Source organism: Lissotriton vulgaris, chromosome 10, assembly GCF_964263255.1.
Source record: "Lissotriton vulgaris chromosome 10, aLisVul1.2, whole genome shotgun sequence".
NCBI lineage: Eukaryota > Metazoa > Chordata > Amphibia > Caudata > Salamandridae > Lissotriton > Lissotriton vulgaris.
In genome coordinates, this window is record NC_141698.1 from 304,227,422 (window position 1) to 304,250,537 (window position 23,116).

Below are 23,116 nucleotides of genomic sequence, written 5' to 3' on the forward strand. Positions count from 1 at the left end.
AGGCAGAGATATGGGAACATCACAAGACTGATAATGACAGGTCTCATGCAGAAGAAAAACATTCCCCCTCCTCTTCACTGAGAACATCAGCCTGACCAACAACCAATGTACAATAATTGATTTCTTGGTCACTTTCGTCCTGTCAAAAAAAGCGCACGAGCCCAATTTAGCACATTTTACATTATTTGCTACGGATGCGGGTTATGTGTTTTAGTTGCAAATCTGCAACACTTTATTGATAGAAACTGCAGTCAGACCCAAGGTTTAGGAGAACAACAGCTAGGAGGGCCAGGCTTACAAGGAAACCGACTCAATTAAATATTTCATTGTATCAAAGCTGTCATATATCCGCCCAGAAAACGTTTGTTCCAATCTTGGCTCCCCCTTTCATTATTCTAAGCACTCTATATAGAATTAGGACATTGTGAGGGCTCATTCATTTCATAATGTAGTTGTTCTATCGCTAGCAACCCGGTTTGGAGAACATTAACATCTGGCTCAACAGTGTGTCTACTTCAAGTAGAAAGGACAGAGGGTTTGAGCCAATTTAACCCCTTCTATGCTCATGACGGAGCCGCTCCGTCATGAGCCTCGGTTGAGCTGTGCTCATGACAGAGCGGTTCCGTCATGGCCCGCTCGGCGCACCTGCGCTGAACGTTCCATTGAGCGGGCGGGGCCATGACGGAACCGCTCCGTCATGAGCACAGCTCAACCGTGGCTCGTGATGGAGCGGCTCCGTCACGAGCATGAGAGCGCCGCTCTGCCCCCCGCCCCCTTAGCGCTGCGGCGGAATTCCCGCTGCAGCGAAGGGGTTAAAGGAGCTAAACACCCACTGGGTTCACGTCGGAGAAATCTGTGAAAAAGCATTGGTTTATTTATTTATTAATGTATTTTTTTTGTCTAGCGCTTGCTCCGGCCGTTTTGCAAGCACCACATTCTTTAAAAAACAATCCAGCGTTTCATTTGCCCAGCTTAATACGGTCCGCTCTGTCAACACAGAATGCTTTAGAATGCTGATTTTTTTCGGGGATTCATATCTGAGCTCTGCAGTCAGTACTTTGCAGCAGGCTCATTAACCAACGGAGCCTTCTTTTCTTTGACAGGCATGCCCAGATTGTGCTGCTAATACCGCTGGAGCTCTCGGAATCCGAAAGGGCGTGTCCCTAACTGCACAGATATCACCTTTCTTTTCCACAATATGACAATCTGTGTAACAGACAATTTAGGCAGAACTGTGACTCACGATTAACAAATCGTCTATTTTATCCACCTCAATGGTACTCCTTTTATCAGGGTCACACAAAAGATAGAAGGGCATATTACCAAGCAATAGCGATAATTATCGCTATTGCTTGGTTAGAGACAAAAATTTACAGCTGAGCTGCGGCGATTTGTATAGCAGATAAACCTTGGTATTACCAAGGTTTATCGCAAATGCAATAAAAATCGGCCGCAATGCATGAATATCTCTGAAAAGTCCGCGATATTCATGCATTACCGAGCTAATGCTCTTAGCCATGTTATCCACCTCCCATTGGATAACATGGCTAAGAATTGCTCAGGGCAGGTGTTAGCTTTTGGAGATATTCGCGCTTAGCGCGAATTTCTCCAAAAGTTGGTAATAGGAGATAGCGATGTTAGCGACTGTTTACAGTCGCTAACATCTTGGCACGCCCACTTTGCATGTCATTAGTGATAAATATCACTGACATGCAAAGTGGGGCCCAAGATGGTCGCTATCTCCTACTAGCTGTTGCTAACTGGTGTTAGCGACAGCTAGGTAATAGGGAGATAATTTTATCTTTCTTGGCGTTTAAAGCCAAAAAAGCGGAGATAAACCCCTTTGATAATATGCCCCAGGGTTTGTTGGTCGTGCTGGAGGTCCGATCTCCGTCCTGCACAGTAAAAACAGCAACTATAACCTGTTACCAGCCCACTGAGCTACCAACAATTACATTGCAACTCGGCATTGTGTTAGGGGAAGGTAACGCTGTGCAGAAAGGAAGTCATTAGCTGTCCCTCTCGGGCACGCTTTGAGTCAGCTTCGGGGTACGCTTACATGACGTCATTGGCAGAATTCCCCCGGCTAGAGGTTTACGTGTTGGTGTGCGTATCTCGATTCCATTGTTACACTTTAAAGTGGTTTTCCACATCAGGCACACAACAGATGACGTCACTGTCTCAGGCGCAGGAATGTCTACAGAACCTACCTAGAGCGCTTTTCATCTAGGTTTTCCCCTAAGAAGATTAAATATACCATCTTCGCTAGTAGCTATCATATCCCGCTGTTGAATTGATCGTCACTAATAGGAATACGGTTCCACCAAACCTTCTACACGTGGGTACCAATGTTTACAAACCTTCCAAGCAACAATGGGTGTGCTAGGTACGCGAGAAAGGGAAGAATGGCCTTGCTACTTATCTGTGTGCGCTCTGTCCATCACATGAGCATTTTTCTTCACTGCTGAAATGTAGTTACTGAAGTGCAATAAATAGAATCACTATAAAAAATACCGAGGAAAATATTTACCAGGCCCTCTGCATCCCTCTTGCATGACCTACGTGGCTTCATAAATCTCGAGTAATGCAACGCAGCACAAATCAATGTGTTGCATTACTCTGTACCAGGGAGGCATTTCCAAGTGCATGGTGTGGGTGTTCCCACGCAGCATCCATGGATTTTGATGCATTCACAGATTTACCACAAGTGGTAGACCTGGGGATACACCAACAACCTACACCTCATCAGGTGAAGCATAACAAGGAGAAATGTGTTTATTTTTCCCTGTTTTCTCATCTTTCTATGTCTGCTGCATTCTGCAGCAGACATAGAAAGAGAAAAAAGCCCAATGGGTTTGTTTTTGTGAAGGAAGATGCCACTTCCTGCACAAAAAAAATCCTCCTTGTAATGCCGGCATGCGTGCACCTTGGTGCTAGGCAGAGCTTTAAGTGGGATAAAAAACTGGGGGGTCTCTCAAAGGGGCGGTGCCAGTGTAAGGGTGTGGCTTAAAAACACGTAAGCTAAAAATCTGTGCTTAGCATAGTGTACCGCCCAACTTGTATTTTGCTGTTCCTGTCATTGCATCCAGATATATGATACAACAAAAACATCATACCTACAACAAATCAGTACTGTTTGCTTTGTCAATGGTTGTTAGTTGCATAAAATAAATAATCAGCAACTATGGCTTGTATACAATGTTGAAAAATCTTCCACTTAAAGCCCTGGTGACTCCAAGTCGCACTTGCCGCTCCTGCGTTTCAAAAAGAGAAGGGAAATCCAGAGAGAAAATGACTCTCTTTTTAATGGATTTCCCCTCCCCTACAACACTCACCTGGCATGACGTCATGCTGTAACTTCTCCACTAGTGAGAAGTGAGCAGTGTGAGCATGCGCACATCTATGTGCCTTCTGTCACAGCAGTCCGTAAAAAAACGGGCCGCCGGTGCCAGGGCACAAAACAGAGCCCGATAGAGACCCGTTTCGAGCCCCCCTTTAAAAAACTGTAGGTATTCAGCACCGCACCGGCGAGACCCGGCCCACTTTAAGCCCTGGTGCTAGGGAGCCAAAATGACGGCAACGCAGAGGAAAAGGCAGGAATGCACAAACTGACTTCAATACTGTGCATTCCTGTCCTTTCCCTGTCACACAGTGGAGAGCAGCAGGGTGGCTTGCTGAGCTGCAAGACTAGGCCATAAATATGTCCCAGAGAACATCTATAAGGCACAACATGATCAGAGATTTGACGTTTTCTCAGGTCAGGCTCAGCTATCAAATGAAATCCCCTTTTTTCCCTACAAATCTAGTTTTTTTCTGTTCTTATAAGTACACTCTGTGTAATTTTAAAAATCGAGACAAGACAGACTGTCATCTCTAAAACACATGCCAATTGCTGAACTAGTGCATCCGAAAATTGTTCTACTTCAGTCTTAGTATGTTGGTGCTACTGCCCAAGACCAAGATACCCAACATACAGAAACTTAAATCATTTTTATTGAATTGCAACTGTAACTCAATCATTTGCTGACATTTGCAAGGGAGCTCGGAAAATGAAAGGGGAAAAACCGCACAATGATCTGATGTATTTCATACAAAAAAAGAACCAGAGCGCTTTGGTCTCTGTTTATGCATCTGTGGAATGTTTCTGCTCCCTTTGATTACTTGGTTTGCATTGACAATGTTCCAGGCTGACAATATGTGGTTGAGGCATTCCTCGCCTAGATTAGGCACAGTCTTCAGAGCTGAAAAGATTGGCTTCTCCCTTTTGATGTCTGGTGTGATCTTAGACAAACACTTTTATCTCTTATGCTGACCCATATTTATTTGAAAGTAGATGGGTTATTTACAAACTGGATTTAGCTGCACGTTTAACAGTATTACATACCACTACTCAAGTACTACAAAACACTATTCATCAGTGCTTAATTAAAAAAAAAAGTATAATAAGTGCCAGGGCCCTTCTTATTAGACCACTGCAGTCTGCACCACTCATTGCCCCTGCCAGTGCTGCCAATGACAGAAGAAATGAAAGTACTAACCATCGCACTGCTAGAACTGTGACAATTCAACTATTTCAGACCACTCAAAACTATCATAATGGTGTGAGGGACAGATGCTATTCATTTTTAATCAATATTCATGTATATTAAATACTGTTTTTGTGCTCATCTCAAAATTTGACAAATAGCGCCATGATGTGGTGGACTGTCACTTGTGCCATTGCTGACAAGTATGTGCTGGTACCAAGGACTGGAAATCACTGGCTCATATTAAGCACTGCTATTCATAAATTTATATGTGGAGATTTCCACCTCTGTATCTCATGTATTTTAAATGCAGAGTTCTCAGCCCCAGTTGCCGAGGTCTCCAAGTACGTATGTATAATGGTTAGTAGCAAATATGCCTGGAACCTAGAGGAATGTCTGGAAAATGGGAAATCATTACTACTAAATGGGAGTTGATTAGTTAGGAGGAAGAAGGGGTTGAGGGAGGGACATGAAAAAACAAACACCTATCCACAAAACAGTAAACCTACTGCTATCAAATACTGCACCTCTAAAGTTACAAAAGAGGAAAAGGACCAGAAAGAGTCATAATGTACTGCAAGCACTACAGCCTTGGAGTAAGTGAAGAATGACACATGGCCACTCACAGATACTGTAACTAACACACTACAATTGAAAATAACTGACAAAGGGACTAGAAATAAAAAATCATAGGAAATCTTATTAAATAAAAAAAAAAAATTTGAATAACAATTATATATATGTGTGTGTGTATAAATAGATATGTACACTCACATTATATATATACAGATATGAGATGTATATTCAATTTCAAATTATTTTTAAATTAATTATTTAATTAATGGTTTATTCTTTTATCTTAGTTTGAAATAAATAAAACTTGTAAACATTAATAAAAATACTAAAAGTAATTAAAATTATTAAAGCCAATTATATTTAATAACAAATGACTAAATATTATTTATGTATAAAATATTGTGAGCTTGGGGCTGTTTAAAATGAATTTTAAAGATAATTATAAATGTATTTTATATATTTTGTATTAATTATTTATTAAACATCCAATTTGATAAGCTACTCTGCTTTAACATTTATTTTTTAGTTATAGAATTATTATTATTTTGAATTAGTTTAAATTTGTATTTTCCATTTAAATTTATTTTTGTAATAATATCAACTTTATTATTTCCCCCCCAGAGTATACCATAATTCAGTTTACCCTATCACATGATTTTGTACTCCATTGCCACGTAATTCTAGTGGCTCTCCCTATACCTAACAGGCATACTAGATGCACTTAATCTGTTTGATGTCAGAGTCATTTTGCAATGATAAGCCACCTATAAATTATAAACTAAGGCAGTGGTATTACATTTGCAGAGATGAAAGTCCAGTTCATCATACATTAGAAACGAACTGAAAAGCAAAATATCTCAAGGTTTCAGCAAAGTTCGACACCAGAGCTCAAGATAGCAATACCCTTGTCCTGCAAAAAGACTGCATGTAGCTTATACACTAGACATACTTTATTGGACCTGTTACTCAGATTACAAACTTTCTTCACTACCACGGCATTTGGGCACTGTCTCCATTATCTTTTACGACTAGAGCGAGCATAAAATATTTATATATATAATGCCGGACATGCTGGGCACAATAAAAGCACTTTAAAGTTTGCACCAGAAACTTTGGGTCTGCTCATCATCATTTTCTGTGCAGGAAAGCAGTTGGTAGTGACGACGTATTATTTATATATATATATATATATATATATATATACATATATATATATATATATATATACATATATATATATATATATATATATATATATATATATATATATATATATATATATATATATATCACAGCAGAAAACGGCGTACCAACGAGCACTTAGAGGAACAAAACACGGGAGTCAGGTCAAGGTTCCAGAGCAAAGGGTTTATTAATCCATAAACCTCGTGACGCGTTTCGCGCTTAGAAAGCGCTTGTGAACAAGCGCTTTCTAAGCGCGAAACGCGTCACGAGGTTTATGGATTTATAAACCCTTTGCTCTGGAACCTTGACCTGACTCCCGTGTTTTGTTCCTCTAAGTGCTCGTTGGTACGCCGTTTTCTGCTGTGATATTGTTTCCGGCTGCTCCGCCGGGTACGAGCCACTTCTTTAAGCGTTTGGTTTGCCAGCAGGAGCTTCTTGTAAATTGATATATATATATATATATATATATATATATATATATATATATATATATATATATATATCCCAGCTCGTCCTTTTCCTTTTCACATCTGTTTCGGACATCCAAATAATTCTTAATGTCCCAATTAAAAACCAGATGGAAATAAACGTTTAATCACGAGTATCCAGTTTAGTTCCAAAATTACCCAAGTGTATAACTGTGTTCTTGGTTGAGAATGCTGGGTCAGAATAAGTCAAGGATTTCACATTGCGAAATTATCCAATTTTTTTTTATTAATCTTACATGTAATAGTTGTATGCATGATGCTAGCCAAGACCTTTTGATTTTACTAAAATTATGTGTATAATGTGTTAATGTATTTACTTAAAGGAGGTTTCAGCCAATCCTCTTCATCCATGGGCCTGTTGTTGTGTCAATCAAATGTATCTTCCTCTCACTACATCAATCAGTATGGGGAAATGGATTAATCCACTTTATCCAGTGTCTACCTGCATTGTGGGACAAAGCATTTTGCTCTTTTACACGGAACAATTCCCTAAACGCCTGCTTTTTGAGACCAAAAAATATTTTAGATTGTATCTGTTTTTTTAATGTTAGCAGTGGGCTGGTGCCTCCCCCCCCCCCCCCCCATGCTAAATGTTTGCAAAAACAATGAGAAAACAAAGCAGCTGATGCAAGACCTATTGGCTTTGCTAATGCTTGTTTCATACTGTGCTATTAACAGTAGTTTGTGTCAACTCATTGCGTCGCATAGAAGGTAAAAATTTCACATGAACAGGATAGTTTTCTCCAAGAACACATCTTGAATGCAGCTCTTCTAGCTGCTTTACCTTGAGCACCCAAGGATGAGGAAAGCAGAATATCTTTATGGAATAGTGATCTACAGTGAAAACCAGGCTCACTGTGCTGTCCAGCAGTGTCCCAAAGCACTTCCTAATCAGTCCATGTGCCACAAGCTCCTTCCATACTCGATTAATTTTCCCCTAGCTCCACAGGGCGTTTGGTGAGAGTTTTAGGCTCCCCACTGCCTGACTATGTGCCTCAAATGCCAGACACAGCACCTGTGCCAGAAATGTGTGAGCTCTGTCCCTGGCACCAAACCCCCCTAAACTGTGAATGTGCCTAAATCCCCACACACTGCCTGTCAATGTGCATCAAGAAATTCAGTTTCTCCAAGAACCACATGCTTCTCACACTGTCTGTTCATCGGCCCCTAGCCACAATGTCTAAATGGGCTTTGATCACCTCACTGTCTAGGTGCCTCAAACGTCATACAAAGTCCACGTACCTCAAGTAGTTGACATTGTCTCCATGTAATGAAAGCTGCTCAGACTCCCTGTCCGTGTACCCTACTTTCAAACTTCACCCAGTCTATCAAAATGCCTCAAGAATTTCACTATGTCCACCGCAGTGCTTAATTTGAGCAGGTGCTTTCCGGTGCTGAGCTCCAGCACCTAATTAGTTACCGGTGCTCAGCACCGGCACCTAATTGTCAACACCACACTTAGGGCAGTCTGCCACAAGGAGGCGCTGCTTATGTAATTTAGAGATGAGCAGTAGAACAGTTATTTTGGAAATCAATATACATTAAAAGAATTGCTAATACCTTCCTCCCCAGCCATTCCTTTACCTTTGGGGACCTGCAATAATCTGAACTGTCGCATTTACATGCAAGAGAGATGGTTGGTAGTTTTTTTTGCAGCGATGACAAGTGTGATGGGTGGTGCAAGCTGCAGTTGCCTCAGGGTCAGGGCCCTGGAACTTCACATTTTACAAATTAAGCACTGGTCCACCGGCAGCAAACTTTTCACTCCTTCTACTCACCATATTCTAGTTGTTGCTAGTGCTTCACATTCCTTTAACTTCCTGTCCATATACCCCCATTTTTTCACAGTTTGAGCACATGTCCCAAGTTCTTCAAATGGTTCATGTGCACCCTCCTCCTCACGCTGGCTGTGCATGTGTCTCAAGCTCTGCCAACGGTTCATGTGCACCTAGCTCCTCACTCTGACGGTGCACGCGTCTTAAGCTCTTCACAAGGCTCATATGCACCTAGCTACTCACGTTGTCATTGCACATGTTTCAAACTATTCCCATGCTACATGTGCTCCTAGCTCCTCACACTGACAGTGCATGGGTTGCGAGCTCTTCACATGGTTCATGTGCATCTACCTCCTCACTCTGACGGTGCATGTATCTTAAGCTCTTCACACGGCTCATGTGCACCTAGCGCCTCACGTTGGCTGTGCACATGTTTCAAATTCATCCCACGCTTCATGTGCTCATAGCTTCTCACAGTGGCAGTGCATGTGTTGCGAGCTCTTCACATAGTTCATGTGCATCTTTCTCCTCATGCTGGCTGTGAATGCGACTTAAGCCCCTAGCTACTCATGCTGGATGTACAAGTGTCTCAAAATTTTCACATGCTTCATGTGCACCTAGCTCCTCACGCTGACTGTGCATGTCTCTCACGCTCTTCACACGGTTCACTTGCACCTAGCTCCTCATGCTGATGTGCATGTGTCTCAAGCTCTTCACACGGTTCACGTGCACCTAGCTTCTCATGCTGGCTATGCATGCATATAAATCTCTTCACATGGTTCATGTGCATCTAGCTCCTCACGCTGACCGTGCAAGTGCCTGAAGCTCTTCACACGGTTCAAGTGCTTCTAGTTCCTCACACTGACTTTGAATGTGTCTCAAGCCCTTCACATGGTTCATGTGCATCTAGCTCCTCATGCTGGCTGTGCCTGTGTATCAAGCCATTCACATGGTTCGTGTGCACCTAGCTACTCCTGCTGGATGTACATGTGTCTCAAGATTTTCACATGCTTCATGTGCACCTAGCTCCTCATGCTGACTGTGCATGACACTCATGTTCTTCACACGGTTCATGTGCACCTAGCTCCTCACGCTGACTGTGCCTGTGTATCAAGCTCTTCAACTGGTTCATGTGCACCTAGCTCCTCTCTTCTTTTTTCCCAGAGCTTTATATAGCGTGAACTTAACCCAAATGTATGAGAGAGCTTTACATGAGCATCAGTTGCATTACAGATGAACACATGCATTTTATTTGTTTTGTTAGGCACGGGGAGATTACGTGATTTGCCCAGAATCAAAGGATGTTGACCGTCCCTGCCGAGACTCGAACCCGGCTCCCCAGAGTCGAGGATGACTGATCCAGCCATAAGGCTACAACCATGTGGCTCAAGCTCTTCACACGATTCATGGGCACCTAACTCATCATGCTGGCTATGCATGTGTCTCACACTCTTCACATGGTTCATGTGTACCTAGCTCTTCACACTGACTGTGCATGTGTCTCAAGCGCTGCACATGGTTCATGTGTACCTAGCTCCTTACACTGGTTGTGCTTGTGTTGCAAGCCCTTTACATGGTTTTTGTGCATCCAGCTCTTCATGCTGTAAGTGCACATGTTGCAAGCTCCTAATACGGTTCATGAGCACCTAGCTCCTCACGCTAGCTGTAGATGTGTTACAAGCTCTTCACAAGATTCATGTGCAGCTAGCTTCTCATCCTGGCTATGCATGTGTCGCAAGCTCTTCACACTTGTCATGTGCACCTAACTCTTCATGCTGGCTGCGCACATGTCAAAAGCTCCTCTTACAGTTCATGAGCACCTAGTTCCTCACACTGGCAGCGCGCATGTCTCAAGCTTTTCACAAGGTTCATGCACACCTAACACTTTATGCTGGCTGTGCATGTGTCTCAAGCTTTTCACATGGTTCATGTGCACCTAAATCTTCATGCTAGCTGTGCACATGTTGCCCGCTCCTCTTACAGTTCATGCGCACCTAGCTCCTCACGCTAGCAGTGCGTGTGTTGCAAGCTCTTTGTATGATTCATGTGTACCCAGCTCTCGTGCTGACTGTTTGTGTGTTGCAAGCTCTTCACACGGTTCATTCACACCTAGCTCCGCATGCAAGCCCTAAATGTGTCTCAAGCTCCTCACAGTGCATGTGCTTCAAGCTCCTCATATTGTGTGTGTACGTACACAGTTGTGCACATTTTGGTAAATGCAACTCAGCTCACAAGTGTGTATGCTTGTGCCACTTTTCTCACACTCACCGCCCACCATCCACAAGCAATTTAAACCGCATTTATGAGCCACATCCTCGACATGTTGTGCCCTTGGAGCCTCATGCTTCGCACATTCTGGGTCAATGAACCACAGCTCTGCACGTCTGACCATATGCACTACCCAAATTCTATTTCAGGACAGGAGGCTCCGATTATGCTAGTCTCATTTCTTTATTTAGAAATGAGACTAGCATAATCCTCGCCTCCTAGTCCTTAATAGAATTGAAAATTCTTGTCACGAATGTTTGCAAATTTTGAATTGTCCGTGCATCTCTCCAACATCTCGCGCAGTGTGTCCATGTACTCTTTGATCATCGCATGCCTGCACATGCACCCCTGCCTCCTCACACTACTTTTGTGATAAAGCCCTTCCTATGGCTTGTCCATTTGCTCTCAACTCTTCATATTGCCTCTCAGTGGGCTCTAAATCACCCATAACTGTGTTGTTACGTGCCTGGATTTACCCATCACACCGCCTGTCTCTAACCTCCGAGCCCTTCGCACCATCTTCCCATCCACCACCAGACCCTTACATGGTCTGTCCGAAAGCCCCCAATCTCTCTGGTCTGCCCTACTATCTCAGATTCCCTACTCTCCCTGCCTACTGTCCCAGTATAGCTCTCACCGGCAGATGTCATGTCACAATGTCTCCATAGTGCGTGTGGTATTCCATATCCCACACAGCCACAACAAAACACTACCAGCAGTTGGCTACTTTACAGAGCAGGTTTAAGAAGTGCCATGTAGAACTGATAAATCGATCCATATCTCAGACAGCACTCTACACACATACACATATTACACAAACACACATACATGCATGCAAACACGCATACATAATTCTAAGGTAACAACGCGCCACGTGCTTCCAGCCTTCATCATTATATACTGAGACTTTCCGGTAGCTATCCGTGACAGTTTCAAACTTCCCAATCTGAGACGTAAATTGGTGAGTAAGCAAACACATCCATGCCTAATTTTACAGAAGTACAGTTTTAGAAGCAGCCAGCTCCAGGCTCCTCCTCGGTGAAAATGGGAACTAAGGTCTGGGCTCTGGGAAACGACGCAGGAGCTTGCAGGGCGCAGTCAGGGTGGAGGTTTAACCCGCTGAAAAACCTCCCTTGTGGAATGTGATAGCAGCGGACCATGCGTCCTGCACACGAGTGCTCAAAATATCAACACATTCTATTTTGGCTACCTAGCCCGAGCCTTAGCGAGAGCCGCGCTCTCTCTGGCCCAGGACTAGTAAAAGATTTGGCTGGGCGAGTAGGGAGACATGCGGAGCCAGCTGGGATCGGTTAGGTGCACTGGCGTGTTTCAAGGCCGTTGGCCACTGTGCAAGGCCGACGTGTCCTCTGTGATGGATGCGTCATGTTACATCTATTATACTTTGATGTGCTGTAAATGCTTTATATAACGCGTCTGCCGCTCGAAGAGGACCTCGAGACATTATTGTGATGTATGCAAGCAGATTCTATTGTGTGTACTCAAGGATACTTTTCCAGCGATTAATCAGTCGATTTGTGCAAAGCTACCAAGCAAGACTACGCGCTGTATCTGTAAACTTGTATGCAGCCTTTCTCTAGAGGCAATTCTCTAATTATCACATTACCATGTACAGAGCAATGCTTCTCTTTAGGCTATGACTAACCATACACTCTCTGCTGGAATAAAGATACATACGCACGTTCCCAATATGTTAACTAGCTGCTTTCTGCTTTAAAGTGCGTCCCCACACCCCCTTTTGAAAGTAGGGTACAACTCCTGAGAAGTGCGGGCACCCTCGCTTTAAAAGGAACAGCACCTCTACAGAGAAGTGAAAATATACTCACTTTGAAGATGCTGTTCACCTTGTAAAGAGTGGAGGCGCCTTCCCATCAAAGGTATTCCACTCCTACTAAAATTGGCAATCTCTGAAAAAAGTGTCAACACATGCCTATTAAAAGCATTGCACGCCTACTGAGAAGTGCAGATACTCTCTCAGTGAAAATATCACACCTCTTTTGCATACTGAAGCAGTACTCTCCCATTGAGCGTGTCACATTCTTACTGTGAAGTGCCAACACACGCCTATTAAAAGCATTGCATGCCTGCTGAGAAGTGCAGATACTCTCTCAGTGAAAATATCACACCTCTTCTGCATACTGAAGCAGTACTCTCCCATTGAGCGTGTCACATTCTTACTGAGAAGTGCCAACACACGCCTATTAAAAGCATTGTATGCCTACTGAGAAGTGCAGATACTCTCTCAGTAAAAATATCACACCTCTTATGCAAACCGCAGATACGCTCTCATTAAAGCATCACACACCTATTGAGCAATGCAGATGCACTCCCATTACAGTTATTGCACTCCTCCTACTGACAAATACAGATACGCTCCCATTAAAAGTGTCACACTCTTACTGAGAAGTGCCAACACATGCCCATTAAAAGCATTGCACACCTGAGAAGTGCAGCTACTCTCTCAGAGAAAATATCAAATTTCTTCTGCATGCTGCAGACACGCTCCCATTATAATTGTCACACTCTTACTGAGAAGTGCCAATGCATGCCTATTAAAAGCATCGTACACCCACTGAGAAGTGCAGATACTCTCTGAGTGAAAATATCACACTTGTTCTGCATACCGCAGATACGCTCCCACTGAAAGTGCCACACTCTTACTGAAAATTGCCAATGCATGCCTATTAAAAGCATCGTACACCTACTGAGAAGTGCAGATACTCTCTCAGGGAAAATATCAAACCTCTTCTGCAAACTGCAGACACGCTCTCACTGAAAGTGTCACACTCTTACTGAGAATTGCGAACACATGTCTAGTAAAAGCATCGTAAACCTACTGAGAAGTGCAGATACTCTCTCAGGCAAAATATCATACCTCTTCTGCATACTGCAGACACGCTCTCACTGAAAGTGTCACACTCTTGCTGAGAATTGTGAACACATGTCTAGTAAAAGCATCGTACACCTACTGAGAAGTGCAGATACTCACTCATGGAAAATATCACACCTCTTCTGCATACCGCAGATACGCTCCCATTAAAGCATCACACGCCTATTGAGCAATGCAGATGCACTCCCATTACAGTTATTGCTCTCCTCCTACTGACAAATACAGATACGCTCCCATTAAAAGTGTCACACTCTTACTGAGAAGTGCCAACACATGCCCATTAAAAGCATTGCACACCTACTGAGAAGTGCAGCTACTCTCTCAGTGAAAATATCAAACCTCTTCTACATACTGCAGACACGCTCTCACTGAAAGTGTCACACTCTAACTGAGAAGTGCCAACACATGTCTAGTAAAATGATCGTAAACCTACTAAAAAGTGCAGATACTCTCTCAGGGAAAATATCACACCTCTTCTGCATACTGCAGATGCGCTCCCATTAAAGCATCACACGCCTATTGAGCAATGCAGATGTACTCCCATTACAGTTATTGCTCTCCTCCTACTGACAAATACAGATACGCTCCCATTATAAGTGTCACACTCTTACTGAAAAGTGCCAATGCATGCCTATTAAAAGCATCGTACACCTACTGAGAAGTGCAGATACTCTCTGAGTGAAAATTTCACACTTGTTCTGCATACCGCAGATACGCTCCCACTGAAAGTGCCACACTCTTCCTGAGAAGTGCCAACACATGACTATTAAAAGCATTGAACACCTACTGAGAAGTGCAGCTACTCTTTCAGTGAAAATATCACACTTCTTCTGCATACTGCAGGTACGCTCCCACTGAAAGTGTCACATTCTTACTGAGAAGTGCCAACACACTCCCATTACAAGTACTGCATACTTACTGAGAATTGCACAATCATCCATTGAGTGTAACAGCACCAGCAGCTCTGCTTAGAAATGCCAGTACACTCACTTTGAAAGCATTGCACAGGTACTGAGAAGTGCAGGTACTCTTCATTGAGAATACTGCACCGATACTGCAAAGCTCTGATACCTTCCTAATGAAATATTATCACAAAGCGAATGAGAAAGGGAGATACACCCCCTATTTAAATTATTGCAGTCCTACTGACAAGTGTTGATACACTCCATTGAAAGTGTTGCGCTCTCAGTGAAAAGTGCCAATATACACCTCTATTAAAGTCATTGCACACCGACTGAGAGTTGACAAAATCTTCCCATTGGAAGTAATAGAAGATCTACTAATAAGCACCGGTACACTTATTTTAAAAGTGTTGCACACCTACTAGGAAGTGCAGATATCATCCCATTTAAAATATCAAAGTGCTGATACCTTCCGTTTAAAATCATCCCAAACCTACTGCAAAGTGGAGAGACACTCCCTTTAAAATGAATGATCTCCCATTTAAAGCTTAACACTCTTGGTGATGCATTCCAATAAGCATTGCACACCTACTGAGTAGTGCAGATACCTCATGAATGAAAGTTCTCTAGTGAAGTGCTTACACTTTCCAATTGAAAGCAATACAAGCCCCCTGAAAGGTGGTATTCCTACTGAGAAGTGTCAAAACACTGCTATTGAAAGTATTGCACAGCTAATGAGAAGTGCAGAGACCTTTCCACTGAAAGCTACAACCACTCTACTAAAACGTGCAAGTACATGAGCGTTAATCTCTGTACCTCTACTAAAAAGTCCCAGTAATCTCACACTGACCTCAAATCACCTTTACAGAGAAGTGACTAAAATGTCCCCATTGAAGTTATACACCCCTGCTAAGAAGGTTTGTACCTTCCTATTACAAGCATTGCTCTTCAAGTACAAAGTGCTTACACCATCATATTCAAATAATTGTCAGTTGTATTTATTCTTTCATACTCAAAATCAGCATGCATGGCATACGGTGGAAAGGACAGGGTTAAATATTTCCATATTCTCCAGTGTGTAAAATTCTTGCCCGCCATGTGCTGGAGGCATGCTTCTGTGTAAACTTGGAAGAGCAGAAAGCCAACGAGAAAATCCTTTTGGAAAGAGATGTCAGAGCATGGTATGTCCTTGGTTCTGTTTTCCGCGACCCTTGGAAAACCAGTCAAAAATCTGATGAAAAATGTCTTTTTAAAACTAATGCAATAGTCTAACATTCTCATATCTGGTGCTCTGTCAGGGAAGATTCTACATAGAGGCTATGCTACGTAGCAGCATACAGACTCACACTTGAGGGGCGACTTACTGCTAACAGAACCATCATCTATGATGGAGATGGGGGTCTCAACATATCATTTTATCAATGGCACCAAATCCTTGCTACAGCTTTGCTACCTTGACAACAGCATGCAGAGGGAACGTAGTTGCTAAAAAGCACAAAGGAAAGTTAAATTACTTTGTGGTGCTAGGTTTGGTGCTGTACATTTTCAGGGGCTGTGAGTGTCCGCACTTTTTATTTTAAATTTGGAAGGAACGGTACCTGCACTTCTCACCACTTGTGCCATACATTTAATGGGAAAGTACCTGCACTTCTCAGTAGTAAGCAGGTACTCTGAGATAGTGAACCTCTGCATTTCTATATTTCCATTTGAAGCACTGGCCAGGTTACGTTAGGTATTGTCCACCACGGCTAACCCACAAAGAACGCAGGCAACCAGATCAATGACGACACCACGGATGCTGCCTCCACGCATCAAATCAAAACCTACTGCACATCCACGTACGAAGATGTAGCTAGCTGAAAGTAAGCAGGCGCTTCGTGGCGCTAGGACCCTGAGCGTGGACGGCATTGTATGTGGATATATTGCAAAGCAGGCGCACACCACATTCATTAAAACGAACTCAATGTACGCATTTCAGGCTCTTTGCATTCACTCCAGAAAAGACAAGTCTTCAAGGCGCTTCATTTACAAAAAGCGGAGCGGCGCAAAATTAATTAATTAACTCAGAGAGTGAATGAATACTAAACTGCGCACGAGTCGCGTGCGCCCCTCGTGCTACACAGCAAGGCACCAACGACCAAAATAAACACGCATGCAGCGTAGCCGACCCCGGGCAACGCGGGGCAACTACGAGGAAAGGAAATGAGAGTTGACTCACCATAGCATGGAGAGGGCTGAAGACAGAACACAAGAGCATCAACCGCAGGCTGTGAGAGACCAGAGAAGCGCCCATATCCAGGGGACTACACCGGCATCCAGGCGCGCGCGAGGAACGGGGCGTCTTCGGCCGAACAGTCACTCAACGTCGTCTGCGCTCGCGCTTCTAAGGCGCCCGCGAGCCAGGCAGGCTGTGGGACAAGGAGCTCGAGCCCTTGCCTCTCTTTCTCATTTCTGGGACCCAGTTTGCCTTTTTCACCAACGGTAAAACCCGAAAGACAACAAGGAGGTCTCGGAAACAATTAATTAGCGGCAAACTGGACGGTGCTCGGCTGCATGCCCCCCTTGTTCAAGTTTAGCCGCCCGTCTGAGAAGCAAAATCACATCCATATGTCGAAAACTCTTACTAAGTTTCCTGTTTTTTTTTTTTTACAAGGCGGTCGGGTGTACAAAACTTCACAAAATGCCGCAGAGAAGAGATGGAGGGTTGGTCACATAACGTTTAGTTGCTCGGACTTGGAGATAGTTGCGCGAATTTGTATTTTAAGATGAATGAAGCATGATGTGGAACTGGGGTTTTCAGCAGTAGTCAGTCACCAGTTCCGCACGCAGACCTCCTTTCCCAAACATTAGCGCAGGATGTGTCTTGCGAGAGTCTAGCGCGCAAGTTGTCTCAGATAAAGGTTTTGGGGCGCAGATCCACAATGAGCCAGGATGGTGGAGGAAACAAAGACACACCGGAGCCGTCGAAGTTTGAGAGTCAGTTGATGATGGTGCAAGCCTGGGTAAATGCTGAAGGAAGTTCAGAGAGCATTCGCATCAGGACTGGCTTTTCTTGGGTTTCTGAGATGCACCTCAACAAAAGCATGCCACAGCCAGCTTAAGAGCATCTGCATCATGCAACTTTGGTTTAGACCGAAACATGTCGACAGTTACGACGCTAGATCCGGAAAGCTGTTGCTTCTGTACATAGGATGGAATGTGAAGTCTTTCCGGGATGGGAGAAGTGATGTGTACAGATACAGGACACCCTGGAACCAGCCAATCACAGCAGAAGGACCAGTTCTGCAGCTCAGCTTTATTGGGTTCACCAGCTCTTCTGATTCACGCAGTCTGCGTCCCAGCTAGGTTGCCTGTTATGTTCCTTCACAGAGTCATAAGGGCATCATCCCCAGGCCTGGCGTGTTTGTTTAATTAAAAGCAAAGTCCACGCGTGCGTTCCTTTGGAAACAACGATCCGTTTTGAAGTTGCAACGATGACGAAATACTCCACTGCGCCCGGTTTTTGCTTCTTTTCCTCCTGGAAGTTAGTTTGCTTCCTTGGACAGTGTTGGCAAACTTTGCTGGAACGTAACCTAGGAATGTACAAAATAAATGCACTTTTTCGCGACAGAAGTGTGCAGGCTGCAGCTCACATAAAATACAAGAGAAAAAAGATGACAAAATAAATAGGACGGCAGCAGGGCAGAGAGGGCAACGACTGCTGCAGCTTGCTCGGTCTGAGCAGGTTTCCTCGTGTTTTGGTGCGCACAGCGCAGTCCTGAATGGGTGCCTTCAGCTGCTTTATGAAAAGGCACCCTCTGTGGAGCGTAGGCAGAGGAGGGTTTCCTGTCAGAAACTCTCGCTGCTGATGCTCTGGGCTCCCCCTCTCTCGCTCACTTTCTCTCTCTCTCTCTAGGTCTGAGTGGATGTGTGTGGCTCGGAGGCGAGAGGCAGGTATAAGGCAGCCTGGTCAGGATCCTATTGGTCGGTCGCTGCGGGGCACGTGACCTCCAGTCACTGAAATCCATGTTTACCCACCACCACCGCTGCCCCTCCTGCTCCTTCTTGCTCAGACCTCAACTCTCCTAATGATACATTGAGTCTCGGCTGGAAAATTGCAGTGTTGCCGTCTCTGGCATCTGCAAATGACTGGGCTGTTTTTTCCAGCTCATACAAAGTATGTCCCCTTTTGTACAATTCAGCAGTGGGTGTTTTTATTTGGTTTGGGTGGAGTACGTTTATAGCAAACCACACACACCAGGAGAGAATACCGCATGGGCTGGCAACTGCTAAAACGGCTTCGCAGAAAGTAACCACCGCGGTGCCAAGTAGAGTCCCGCCAATATTTAGTGAATGACACTACATATAAAAGCCGCTTGATAATGCGAGGCCTTTCAATATAGATGCTGTATGGCCATGAACATTGCAGGCGCGAGTGCACACTTCTGCTCTTGGGACTGCCTGTCAGATTCCCAAATTCCAACACAGAAGACAATATTAAAGTTCATCATCGTCATTACATTTTTTCCCGTTTATGTGCATAAAAACCATATAAGAACATCCGATAGACACACAGAGGGTGGACGGAATGCAGAGGAAATCAAGCATTCACCCCCTGTGAAGAGATCTGGAATAAATCCATCGGTCTTTAGCTCACTTAGCCACCCCAATTTAGACCAAGCCGTATTAAAATCCGTCTTGACTCTGTGCCTCATGGGAACAGTCCAGCCCGAACTGCCAGGCCAGGTCCTCTGTGGAATGGAAACAAGCATCCTGGTACCGGTTCCGGGGCATCAATCCTCATCAGTCAAGCTAGCTTGACTCGAGTGGCACAGTGAACTCGGAACTGACATATGAGCATACCTGGCACACTTAGGGGTCTTTTGCTTTATCCTCCTAAGTGTGCTGGATATGCCCAGACATGGGTCCCGGGCTCACTGTATTGTATTGTATTGTAATTGCATTTATATAGCGCTTACTACCCCTGACGAGGCATCAAAGCGCTGTTTCAGTGAGTATCACGCTACTCCGGGACCCATAGAGGATTAGTGTTGAATTAGTATAGTGAAACATGCAAGTACATTTTAAGTGGTGGATAGGTTAGTAAGGTAATTGGATTTGGAAGGATAGCAGAAGGTTAGAGGAGGACAAAGGTTTGTATTTATATAGCACTTGTTGACACATGCTATTCAGGAAGCCCATCAAGGATTAGTGGTGAATTAATATGGTGACATATGAAGTAATTTCAGTGGTGGATTAGTCAGTTCAAGTCAAACAAGCTTTATTCCAATGTTGTCATAAAAGCATATAAAATAATACAATTCATCACAGGGTAAGACAATAAATAGAGTTAAAAGTAAGTTCACATAGTAAATTCATTCAAGTATTTACATATACAGTATACTTCAGGGGAACTAAAGTGCATACACTGGGTCCAAACTTAGGAAAAAAAAGCCACCAACCCACTCCTAGTACCCAAGTTTTTGCACATAGGAGTTAGCCACACCCTGCGAGGTGTAGCATATACAGGGCAAGCAAACAGTAAGTGGTCAACAGTTTCCTTGGGGTACAAACAACCAGGACACTCCACTTTGTCTCCACTAGACCAACGGTTGGTAAATGCTCTAACCGGTATACTACCAATACTAAGTTGGAAATAGAGCTTTCGGTCTCGTGCTCGTGTAATGAAGTCCCAAAAATCTTCGAATCTGGGCCGATCCTTGATCACCAAAAAAGTACCAGTCAGTGAAAGTGGAGCAGTTTTCCTAAAAGTTTTCGAGGCAACAGCCTCCCAATACATAATTTTTAAAGCTTTTTTGGGGGGGAACCTGGCGTTTGTGGGATCTTCCCATATTTCATTAAACCCTAGGTTCAATAATGTCTCTCCAATCTTACACAGCCACTTTATCTTGTGGAAAATGTCAGATTTGGTGATATCCATAAGCCCATTTGCAAATATTCTCAGTGCAGGTGTTATCCATAATCGTCTCCAGTATTAAACTGGGCGTAAATAAGCAAGTAAAGCAATTAGGTTTAGACCCAAGTCAAATAGTAAGGGACACATTGGTGTACTCTGGGGTAGCTTAGTAAGATTTCTCAAAAAAAAGTTTTCTGAAGATGACAATTTCTGTAGATTCTCGAATCCCCAAATTTCGACACCATGTAAAACAGAGCTCACAACTTTTCCATTGTACACTGTTAATGCCGGGGCTATTGGCTTGGCAAGTGACCTAGAATGCTCCTGTCTCAAAGCTCCAGTAAGCTGACAATGTTTAAGGGTCACCAGCTCAGTCTGTAGCTTCCAGGAAAGATCGTGCTGAATACAAACACCCAAATAGTTAAAAGCTTGGACCTTCTCAAGTGGCAATTCATTCATAATTACAGTACCCTTGAAGGATTTCGATTCATTAAAAGACATACATTTAGATTTTAACACCATGGCTGCTAAGGCTTTTCCCCCCCTGTGCTGATTTATTGTGTTTCCCATTGTTCATGACGAGCTCAGCTCGTCATGAGTGTACGAGAGGTGTACCTCATGACGAGCTGAGCTCGTCATGAGCGTCGAAGGTGTTAAAACATTCACCTCTAGACCTCGAGCGGTGCAAAAGTTTTCAAAAAATCCTAAGCCTTTTGCAACCCACTCGGGGTTTTTGCAATGATCAAACAGTCGTCGGCAAACATTAAAATGGGAATTTTCTTTCCTGCAAGAATAGGGGCGTAAATATTTGATTCTATCAGCTGACTTGCCACATCATTGATGTACATGGAAAATAGAGTTGGTAGAAGGACACAGCCTTGTCTAACCCCTCGTTCCACAGGAAACTGGGGTGTAACATTTCCTGGGCGCCCCCATCTAATCTGGGCAAAATATTGCTCATGTAATCTGATGATTAGAGTAAGGAGGGTCATCGGCATTCCCATATCTTTGAGTACGCTCCACAAAATAGGACGGGAACAAGATCAAATGCTGCCCAAAGATCTATAAAGGCAGCATATAAGCTACCCCCGCCTATTAGTACCGTTTTCCAGTACAACATAGCAAAGTGTAACACTTGGTCAACTGTGCTGATAGACGATCTGAATCCTGACTGCAGGTGGGATAGGATGTTCGTATCCTGTTCCCACTCTAAGACCTTGTTTAAAAATAACCTACCGAAGACCTTTTGCACAGTGTCAATCAGGCTGATTGGGCGATAATTCCCAGGTAGCGATTTATCTCCCTTCTTGAACACGGGTATAATTTCAGCCCCGTTCCAAGATTTAGGGATAGGTGCTCCTCCTGCTAAGGCATTTGCTAGGAGCAATATGTACCTGGCCGCAGTTTATTTTTCATACAAAAAAGTGTCTGCAGGGACACCATCTATACCCGGTGCTCTACCAGGAACCACCAGGTCTAGGGCAATAAGAACCTCTCCAAGATTAAACACATCTTCCAAGGGGAATATGTGCTGAATCTCCATGATTGTGCTAGGATCCGGATCCTTAGCGCATTGGGGTTTAAAGTAGGCCACCCATTCATCTTGAGCCACCCAGTTTGGGGGTTTATCCGGAATCCCATCACTACCCCACTTAAGGACATTTCAGAATCTTCTTGTTTTTTTTTGGGTACCTGCTTCTTTTAGATCCTGTACAAAAGGGGATGGTGATATACGGAGCATCTGAATCAATCAAACACTCACACCCAGTCAAAAGATCTGGGTTTAATCCATCACCGTTCTTTAGCCCACTCTGCCACCCCGGTTCAGACATGGCTATATGCAAATCAGTCTGACCCTGTGCCTCATGGGAACAGTCCAGCCCGAACTACCAAGCCATGTCTTCCCTGGACTGGAAACAAGCTTCCGAGGACCGGTTTCTGGCATTCCTGCCGTCTTCAGCTCGGCTTGCTTGAATCCAGTGGCAAAGTGAGCAAGGGACTCACGTCTGAGCATACCCTGCCACACTTATGGTGGCCAAAAGCGGTACAAAAGGGGGTGGTGATGGACAGAGCACCTGAATCAATCAAACACTCACACCCAGTTAAAAGATCTGGGTTTAATCCATCACCATTCTTTAGCTCACTCTGCCACCCAAGTTCTGTACCTCTTTTGGCCGTCATAAGTGTGGCAGGGTATGCTCAGACGTGAGTCCCTTGCTCACTTTGCCACTGGATTCAAGCAAGCCGGGCTGAAGACGGCTGGAATGCCAGAAACCGGTCCTCGGAAGCTTGTTTCCGGTCCAGGGAAGACATAGCTTGGCAGTTCGGGCTGGACTGTTCCCATGAGGCACAGGGTCAGATTGATTTGCATATAGCCATGTCTGAACCGGGGTGGCAGAGTGGGCTAAAGAACGGTGATGGATTACACCCAGATCTTTTGACTGGGTGTGAGTGTTTGATTGATTCAGATGCTCCGTCCATCACCACCCCCTTTTGTACCTCTTTTAGATCCAGCCATCTTTGTTCGTCCCATGCTCGCTTTGATTTATAGACTACATTCTTTGATGCCGACCTGGCAAGCAGGACATGACT

At 44.0% G+C, this 23,116-nt stretch overlaps 1 protein-coding gene across 2 annotated transcripts in view; it reads right to left on the reverse strand.

The window, feature by feature from the left end:
- Positions 1 to 18,563, reverse strand: part of PTH1R (parathyroid hormone 1 receptor) — a 631,389-nt gene extending 612,826 nt beyond the window's left edge. For both annotated transcript variants that reach the window (XM_086941074.1, XM_086941073.1), the window contains exon 1: positions 16,847 to 18,563. In XM_086941074.1, coding sequence (XP_086797200.1) covers positions 16,847 to 16,921 — 75 coding nt within the window. In that variant the 5' untranslated portion in view covers positions 16,922 to 18,563. The remainder of the gene's footprint in view (positions 1 to 16,846) is intronic.
- Between the last annotated feature and the right edge of the window lie 4,553 nt (positions 18,564 to 23,116).